The 10,209-nt window shown below is 38.4% G+C and overlaps 1 protein-coding gene across 3 annotated transcripts in view; it reads left to right on the top strand.

The window, feature by feature from the left end:
* Window positions 1–7,564, top strand: part of LOC118570719 (zinc finger protein 431-like) — a 33,288-nt gene extending 25,724 nt beyond the window's left edge. For all 3 annotated transcript variants that reach the window (XM_036169383.1, XM_036169385.1, XM_036169386.1), the window contains exons 2-4: window positions 4,055–4,181; window positions 4,379–4,439; window positions 5,596–7,564. In XM_036169383.1, the coding sequence (XP_036025276.1) occupies window positions 4,055–4,181; window positions 4,379–4,439; window positions 5,596–6,883 (1,476 nt within the window). In that variant the 3' untranslated portion in view covers window positions 6,884–7,564. The remainder of the gene's footprint in view (window positions 1–4,054; window positions 4,182–4,378; window positions 4,440–5,595) is intronic.
* Window positions 7,565–10,209: the final 2,645 nt, after the last annotated feature.

The raw sequence follows: 10,209 nt of genomic DNA on the forward strand, positions 1-10,209 counted from the left end.
GACTTTTGTTGTTAATCTGTGAAAGACTTTTTGGATAAAAAGTACCATGGGGGCTGGGCATGTCACTCAGCTAGTATTCTTCAGGTTGACCTGAGTTCGTATACTAACACCCAAGTAGGGAGGCTCATACACACCTGCTATTCCAGATCCAGGGGATCTGACACCCTCTTCTTGGGTATGTCACCTATACACACATGGAAAACATTCTCTCACACACATACAAACAAACACATTAAATAGGGATAAACTTGTTTTCAAAAGTGCTTGTGACTTATAAAGCAATTAGAGCAAAACAGGTTGCTTTAGGTGCATAATACAAATCATACAATGTTTATTTACAAATCTGTTACCTTGTGTTTGGTTTGAAAATATTTTCATTTCCTTACTCTGATACAGAGTTATATCCAATCTTCAATCATAGGAAACAAAATGGTTTCTAAGTTATCCTAATAGACATCCTTTTCTTTATCAAAAAAGAATGGGATATTTTCTACAATGTAGAAACATCAGAAAGCTTCGAACAAATCTATCCAATTTTGGTAGAACATCCCTCCTCACCCACCCCATTTTCTGTTATTGCAAAGGAGAGAACTGGAGTGTACAGGGTGAGTTTGTGGTCAGTGATTTTTTTTTTTTAATTTTGAATTTGGCTAGAATCTTGTAGTTCTAGTTTAAGGGATCATGTTAAATTTGTAGATCTGTCTTTCTGTCTCCTTTTGTCAATGGTGCCATCTATGTTGTGTTATTTTATTAGTTGTAATCTAACTATATTGATGTTTCTCTGGAAAATGATGGGCCTTTAGCTATTTTTGTATTCTGAAAAATTGCTATGTTATCAGTTCCTTGAGTTTTTGTTGGTTTGGGGACTTTCTGTGGAGAAACAGATTTAATTTTCTCTTCTTGATCTTAGAGGCTTACCTCTCCTCATTTCTTGGCATATATTTGTTTTCCAGTTGTTACTATCATCGGTATTTGCATTTTTGCTATGTAAGTTATTTATGTGGCTAGTACATTGGTTTTTATCTTTTAAAACATTCTTACATATTATTGTCTCTGTGTCCTAGTTAGCTCCAGTTGACAACAGATCATATAGCCTGCCATCATCTGGTAGAACATCAATTGAGGATGTACCCCCATTAGAATGGCTGGTTGCTATGTCTTTGAGAGGTTGAATTGACTGATGATTGATATGTGAAGTCCCTTCCACTGAGGGTGGCCATATCCCTAAGAAAGTAGGCCTGGGCTGGATAAGAGAGCTATCACAGCATATTACAATGGCCAAGTAAGAGAGAAATCTAGGAAACAAAGTTTCCCCATGCTTTTTGCCTTCAGTTGTTAGCTTGAGTTTCTATCCTAAGCTCCCACAATGATAGATTGTGATCTAACAGAATCAGCCAAATAAACCCCTTCATTACCTGAGATGCTTTTGGTTAGAGTATTTAATCCTAGCACCAGAGAAGCAAGTTGAAACAAAATAGTACACAAAAAGTGATTTTGTTCCTGAGCAGAACCTGGGAATGTTACCTTCTAGAGGAATGTGGAGGATATCAGGACATTGGATGGTGAAAGCCATGGAAAGCTGTACATAGAGCTTAATCAGCTGTTCTTGTAGGACCTGGAAGATGGGAGTGTTGAGAGTAATGACAGTGGAGGTCCACGTCATAGAATTTCAGTGGGAAGTAGACTCAATGATAAGTTAAGCTAGAGGTCATTTGTGTGATTATTTTGCTCCCAAAACTTTTCTTATGCCCATGGCCTGAATAATTGTGTAAGGCAGAATTAAAAAATAATGGGCTGAGCTGGGTGTGGTGGTGCTGACTTTAATCCCAGCACTCACGAGGCAGAGGCAGGTGGATTCTTGTGAGTTTGAGGCCAGCCTGGTCTACAAAGTGAGTTCCAGGACAGCCAGGGCTGTTACATAGAAAAACCCTGTCTTGAAAAACAAGAAGAAAAAAATAATAATGGGCTGGTTTCTTATATGGAATATTGAAATCTCTTAGATGGCTATTACTGATGACTCACTGAGACCTATAGTGAAAAAAAGCAGCAAGTGGGGCAGAAATAAATGAAAATCTGTGAGGTGTAGGGAAAAGCAGCACTAGGTAGTTTCAGATGGCAGCCAAGTGCTGAAACAGGCAGGAATTTTCAGGGAGATTATCACAATTAAAGATATGAACTTGCTCTATGTTGGAAGCCTAGCAAGGTGCCTTAAGGGTAAGAATCCACCCTTCTATGCCCCCAATTAATGGAAGGATTATGCAAAGTGTTTCCTGGTCCCAGGAAGCAACTTCATACAAAACCTGCTGAAACTCAGGACCAAGCATGGCAGGGTCCATCACAACTTAGAAGCCAAATTGGAGGAATCATCAATGTTGTACTATTTCTGGAAACAAAAAAAGATGCAAAATTTCAGGACATGGATTCTTAGCCTGTGGTTTCAGTTCAGCACTGTGGTAGGCATCTGTATTTGGCAGAATCAGAGCCCCAGTGAAGAGATTATGAAAATTCATTGCATGGTGCTATTAAGATAAAGCCTGGGCTGTATTTTGAGACCATAAAATATTGAAATAGTCAAGCTATGAGACATCTGCCAGGGAGAGCTGCATACATAGAGTGGAAGTAACCAAAGAGAGAGATTTGTGAGAAGTTGCAGAGATAGGGCCATCTAAGCCTTTTAAAACTAAATCTCCATGTGTCTGAGACAGAGCTACAGGACTTGATTGTTGCCCTGCTGGATTTCAGTTTTGCCTTAGCCCAATCATCTCTCATTATGTACCTTTTCCTCTTTTTTTGGAATAGGAATGGGTATTTTGTATCATTGTTTATTGGAAAGATTTGACTTGTTTTCTAATTATACAAGATGTCACAGTTAAGAGCTTATCTTGAGTGTCAGATAAGACTTTGGACATTTGAACATCATAGGGGCTGGTGTAGACTCTGAGGATCATTAAAGTGACTAAATGCATTTTCTTCATAGATGACTATGAGCCTATAGTGATTTGGGTCAGGATCTATTTGATTGAATTAAGAACCTCCCAAATAGATGATGTATTTGAACATGTATCTCTTCGGTGGGTCTCTTTGGGGGAGATTGTGCAACCTTTAGTAGCAGGAACCTTTCTGGATGAAATTCTATTGTATTTGTTTTAAAAATTTTAAAATGAATATGAGTCTTTTGTCTGTATACATGGATATGTACCCCCTTGGTGCCTTATCCTCACAGTAGTCAAAAGATAGTCTTAGAACCCCTGAGCTTGGAATAATGGATAGTTGTGATCCCCCATGTAAGTATTGGCAATTGAGACCACCTATATACAAAACCAGCAAAAGCTCTTTACTGTTGAGTCATCTCTTCCTGCCCTATGTTGATTATTTATGATCAGCATTTACATTGCTCATGTTTTCAGCTGTCCATTTTTACCTGTTTAATTTTGCAGTACCTTTTAGGAAGATCTTATTAATGTCACAGTTTAGACAGGCACTTCAGGTTTCTAGAAAATGAATATAGAACTGGAGTGAATGCATAACTCTTTGTAGGAACTTCAGTTTAAAAAAAACCTTTAAGTTCTTTCTGTTATTTTTTGTTTATTTGATTTGTGCAGGGGAGACAGAGTCTTAATATGTATTTCTGACTGTGTGGAACTGATTGCATTCAACTTAGAGGTAGACATACCTGCCTCTGCTTTCTGAGTCCTGGGATTAAAGGCATTAACCAATACATCCAGCTTGCCCATCTTTTTTTTTTGTGTGTGTGTGGTTAGTGATTGTTCATAGAATTTCTTTCATGTATACTCAGTACTGTTGGTCTGTTTGCTTGTTTCTCTATGTCTGTTAATAGGCATTTCTCTTCGCAAGGCAATATCACATTCAAAGCATGCAGAAATGACAGAGGTGACCCTCCTATTCAGTTTCCTTCTAAAGTAATTTAATGATTACATTAGAGCTTCTGTGTCATAGAAACCATGAGAATTATTTGACTATATTTTCAAAGAAGTATACATTTACAGTGTTATCAGTATCACTTTCTTTTATATACATGTATGGGATGTTATAGAATGCAGTGACTTATGACGATGTGCATGTTGACTTCAATTGTGAAGAATGGGCTTTGCTGGATCCTTCCCAGAAGAGTCTCTACAGAGATGTGATGCTGGAGACCTACAGGAACCTCACTGCTATAGGTAAGACTAAATTTTCCTTCACATTTTAAAATAAGGGAGTGACTGTTTCTTGGTTATTAATGATCTTCTGTAATTATGACTAAAACTGAGAAAGGATGATGTGAGTAAATCTGGCATGGTTCTAAGGTTCACTGAAGATAATAACTTAAATTTTGCACAATTTCCAATAATATGCATTTTCTGTTACTATATTTTAGGGTACAAATGGGAAGATCATAATATTGAAGAACATTGTAAAAGTTCTAGAAGACATGGAAGGTAATTTTCATGTGCAAGCTAATACAAATATGTCTGTGAAAAAATTCTAATGTGTCTGGAAGTTTGAAAGAAATCCACCATGTAAATATACACAGCTTAAAGTGCATTGATGATTATTAAATTTTCGCAAACTACCTCAATGTGAAGTAGGTGAATTGTGTTTGCAATGATTTACTTTAATGAAGAAGACAAGGAAACACTGCCTTAATAGATATTACAATTTGAATCATAACCTCATGAGAACTATACTGTAGAACTGTCTGCCAATCCTTTTAGTTTCATACCACTCATATACAAAAGGTATGCACATTGAATAGGTGATAGTATATGTCCAAAACCTTCTAATAAGCAAATAGTCCACAGTAAAGCTTGGGTTACTCATACGCTTTTTGTGATCTTGCTTAATTTAGTGAGAGGAGGGACAGTTAGAATTAAGAGCCAATGGGGTTGTTGTGGAGAAACCTTAATCCCTATACCATATATCTATGAGGACCAGAAAGTCAAACTGTGTGAATGCAAGGTGGAAACCTTTTATTTGTTATTCTCACTTTAAAAAGTATATCATATGTCACTCTGAATACAAGCCATAGGAGCACAGGGATATCAAAAGAAGCCACATACACCTCTCCCTCTCAGAATAATTAGAAGATAGGTAGTAGTCCCCACTTTGAATAGACTTGTTAAATGTGATTCAAGTTTACAAGTAATTGCTTTTCCAGCTTCATTAGAAACACATCAACAAACTCACATTACAGAAAATCTCTATGAATACTAGGAATGTGTAAATACTTCTGTTTGTTCCGGTTCAGTTTGCAAATGTAGTATGACTCACATTCTGGGAAAATTTGTGAATGCAATATGTGTGGTAAATCTCTGAGTTTTTCTAGTTTCCTTCAAATATGTGAAAAATCTCATATAGGAAAAACATGCTATAAATGTGAACCATGTAGTAAAGGATCTTACTATTACATCTATATTCAAAGATGCAAAACAACCCTTAATGAAGGGAAACAACATGAGTGTAAACAAAGTGATAAAATGATAAGATGTGATTCTTCTTTACAATTAGACCAAATTGTAAAATTAATTCATAAAGATATATTTAAAAATGTAATGAATGTGGTATAGCTTTTACATGTGCCAATTATCATTGCAGGCATGAAAAAAGTCATAATGGAGAGAAACCTTCTGAATATATTCAAAGTGTTAAAGCCTATGCATATCATAATCATCTTCAAAGGCATGAAAGAATCCATACTGGAGAGAAACCCTATGCATATGGTAAAGCCTTTTCACGGGACAGTAGTCTCCAAACACATAAAAGAGCACACACTGGTGAGAAACCCTATGAATGTAAACAATGTGGGAAAGCCTTTGAACGTCATAGTCATCTTCTGCATAAAAGAACATTCACTGGAGAGAAAGGCTATGAATGTAATCAATGTGGTAAAGCATTTTCACGACAGAGTAATCTTCTAACCCATAAAAGAATACATACTGGAGAGAAACCCTGTGAATGTAATCAATGTGGTAAAGCCTTTTCACAACACTGGTATCTCCAAATACATAAAAGAATGCATACTGGAGAGAAACCCTATGAATGTAATCAGTGTGGTAAAGCTTTTTCACGACAGAGTAATCTTCTAACCCATAAAAGAACTCATACTGGAGAGAAACCCTATGTATGTAATCAATGTGGTAAAACCTTTGCATTTAGTGGTAGTCTCCAAAAACATAAAAGCACACATACTGGAGAGAAACCCTATGAATGTAATGAATGTGGGAAAGCCTTTTCACAAAAATGTCATCTCCAAACTCATAAAAGAACCCATACTGGAGAGAAACCCTATAAATGTAATCAGTGTGGAAAAGCCTTTGCATGCCACAGTCATCTTCTAACGCATAAAAGAATACATACTGGAGAGAAACCCTATGAATGTAATCAGTGTGGGAAAGCCTTTGCATGTGACAGTAGTCTTCGAGTACATAAAAGATCACATACTGGAGAGAAACCCTATGAATGTAATCAGTGTGGTAAAGCCTTTGGACGTTACAATCATCACCTAATGCATAAAAGAACACATACTGGAGAGAAACCCTATGAATGTAATCAATGTGGGAAAGCCTTTTCACAAAAGTGTCATCTCCAAATTCATAAAAGAACCCATACTGGAGAGAAACCCTATGAATGTAATCAATGTGGTAAAGCCTTTGGACATCACAGTCATCTTCTAAGGCATAAAAGAACACATACTGGAGAGAAACCCTATGAATGTAATCAATGTCAGAAAGCCTTTGCATGTAACAGTAATTTCCAAATACATGAAAGAACTTATACTGGAGGGAACCCTGTGAATGTAATCAATGTGTTAAAGCCTTTGGACATCGCTGCAATTTTTGAAATCATGAGAAAAAAACAAACTGCAGAGAAACCCTTTAAATGAAGTCAGTGTGGTAGGGTTTTATACTTCATGATAGTCTTTATACAGGAGTAGAAAAGTTTTACTCTAAAGCATTCTGTTAAATACAATCATTCTGTTAAAGCCTGTGCATATCACAATGGTCATAATGAAAGTAATCTGGCTATAAAGGATTTGGTAATATCTTTAGCCAACATATTTACATTATACAAGAGTATTCTGAAGAAAAAAAAATCTGACAATGTTAACAATCTGTTTAAGCACTGCAATGTCTCTTTATTATGTTTGTACCTGCAAACTCATGGACAAAGCCTTACAATTTAAATAATAAAGTAACCCTTTTAGATTTCATACATCTCTTCAATGACATGAAATAACTAATTGAGGAGTAAAACTTTACGGATGTGTATTTGTGCCTTTTTTGTTGGTGTGATAAAACATGCCTACTTCAACTAATGAAAGAGTTTAATTAGACTATTGGTTCCAGAGGGATACAGGAGCACTATGACAACAGGTATCAGACATGGCATCTATTGCAAGAGACATCTTACATCCTCAACTTGCAGCATGAACCAGAGAGTGGGAACTAGAAAAAGTGTACAGATGTAAATTATGAAAGCATACCCCCAGTTAAATATTATCTCTAGCAGGGCATTGTTGTATGATATTTTTTTGTGTTCTGACAAATAAAACTTTCCTGGAGATCAGAGGGCAGAGCTAGCCACATGTTAACCATAGAGGCCAGTCTGTGGTATGTCACACTTTTAATCCCAGCAATTTGGATGCCCATGCCTTTGATCCCAGCAATCAGGAGGTGGAGATAGGAGTATAAGGTAGGTGGAGACAGGATCTCAGCCCTCATTCTGTCTGAGGATCTGGATAGATAAGAAGTCACTAGTGGCTGCTCCTTTGCTTCTCTGATCTTTCAGGTTATTACCCCAATATTTGACTCCTGGTTGTTATTGATAAGATGAATTGGGGCCACACTTTATTTGGTGTCCAAATTTTGGGGCATGAGTTCATGAAAAAGCCACTTGCTTATAGCTTTGTAGCCACTGGCACACACCACAGCTACACATGGGGGTTCCCACCAGAGTCACAGCCTCAACAGGCTAGGTTTTCCTCCCCCACCCCCAAGCCCTCTCAGCAAGTTTGGGATTTTTCTTTTGCAGCCTCTCTGCAGCAAACTCCACAGGCACTTGGGCTCCAAATCCCACTGCTGTGGGATGCCATTCTGTATGCTGTGACTATGTGTTGCTATGATTGGTTAATAAAGAAGCTTCTCTGGCCTATGGTGAGTCAGATTATAGCCATGCAGGAAATCCAAGAGAGAGAGAGACAGGAAGAAGAAAGGCAGAGGCAGAGGAGACATGAGCCTGCTGTCCAAGGAGCAATAAGATGTCAGCAGACTGGTGTCAGCATGGCCACAGGCATGTGGCAAAACATAGATTAATAGGAATGGGTTAATTTAAGATGAAAGAGCTAGCCAGAAGCTTGAGCCATAGGCCATACAGTTTGTAATATAAGCCTCTGTGTTTTTACTTGGCACCAAGCAGCTGTGGGATGTGAATGGGAGAGATTCATCCTGACCGAAGGGCCAGGCAGGACCAGAGGAACTTACAGCTACACTTGGCACCCAGATGTGGTAGCAAGAATTTCCATATAAAACCTGAGAAAGCTTTTAAAAAAGGATCCTAAAATAGCTAAAAACACCTTCCTAGTTTTGTTCCTCAGGCAAGCTATGTTACAGAGACACTCAAGGGCTTGAGCTAGAGCATGGTGGATTTCTGCAGTGGTACACAGAGGTGTCTCCAAGCCACACAGTGCACTGCATGTGGATTTAGCTTTTGCTAGTACAGACAAAAAAGTTTCTGGGCTACATGTTCCTTGATGGAGGAATAGACCCACTGCTTCCCAGAGTTGGCAGTGAGCAGGGCTCCCAGAGCTGGTGGTAAACATACCACTGCCATGTTGGGATGCCGAAAGAGCTGGAGTCAGTAGTCAGGGCTGCAGCTTTTATCCTAACCACACAACAGTTGAAAAATCTCTCCTAGCCAGAAAAGGATTATAGGTTTCCAATAAAGGTAGATTCAGATGGAATAAAACTTTAAATGGTTTACAGTGTGTAAAAATATATGTAGACTTGGAAGAGAGAGGAAATGAATATAGACAGTTATATAAAGAAATAGTTTTTAAAAATATTAAAGAGACTATAAGAATAATACAAAGGTTATGTCGCACCCGCTTCGACCAGCAAGGATGACGTAACACCGGAGCTCTTCTTTAAGCAGTTTATTCAGGACCTTGTTACAAGCGATGTCTCTCTCCGGGCAAGCCTCTCCCAGCCCTTAAGTAGGCATGGCTGCCAACCCTGAGCAGCCACGTGGGCACTGTCCATTGGTCCATGTAAAAGCAAGCAACACTCGATTCCAGCCACAGCCAAATAAGGATTTGTTTACCACTTCGAGCACTTGCCGTTGGGAGGGCGGAGGGCGGAAGCCAGTGCCATCTTTAAGGTGCAGCTGCACGCAGCTCTCTACAAGGTTAAGCCATGTAAGGATAGAAATTACACAAAGAATCTGAATACTGCATATTATTATATTGTCTTTGGGGTTTTTAACTGGAGAGAGACATTTGATTGTAAAAGCTACTAAGTTAAACCAATATATATATTTTAAAGGTATCTTGATTTCAAAATCTGTGTCTAAGGATACATTGCTTTGGAAAAGAGTTTCTGCTTTTGTTTCCACAGAAGATGAGAACCTGTGGATTGCTTTGAGTCTAATATGGTTTGATCAACCAAGACCCCTTGCAAGGTCAGTATAGTCTCACAGACTACTACAGCCAAGATTTAACTATAATTCTTAATTTTCTCAGGATCCCCATAAGATTACCCCCAATCAGCAGGAAGTAGTATGAGAAGCTATGCCCAAATTCCCAAAATATTGTTTATAAATGTTAATTTTATCTAAAGGGGATTGATTGATAGTAAAACAGTGCTGGTGGGTGGCAATGGTTACCTGTGGAAGTCACAGGCTATGACCATGACTACCAGAGCTAGAAAGAGCTTTACTAGAAAGAGCGTGAATTGTTGAGCCCAAGATTGGAGAAAGCACAGGGACAAATAGCCAAATGAATGGAAGCACATGAATTATGAACCAAAGGCTGTGGAGCCCCCAGCTGGATCAGGCCCTTTGGGTAAGTGAGACAATTGAATAGCTTGAACTGTTTGGGAGGCATCCAGGCTGTGGGACAAGGACCTGTCCTTAGTGCATGAACTGGCTGTTTGGAACCTTGGGTTTACACAGGGACACATTGCTCAGCCTGGAAGGAGGGGACTGGACCTGCCT

Source organism: Onychomys torridus, chromosome 19 (genome assembly GCF_903995425.1).
Source record: "Onychomys torridus chromosome 19, mOncTor1.1, whole genome shotgun sequence".
NCBI lineage: Eukaryota > Metazoa > Chordata > Mammalia > Rodentia > Cricetidae > Onychomys > Onychomys torridus.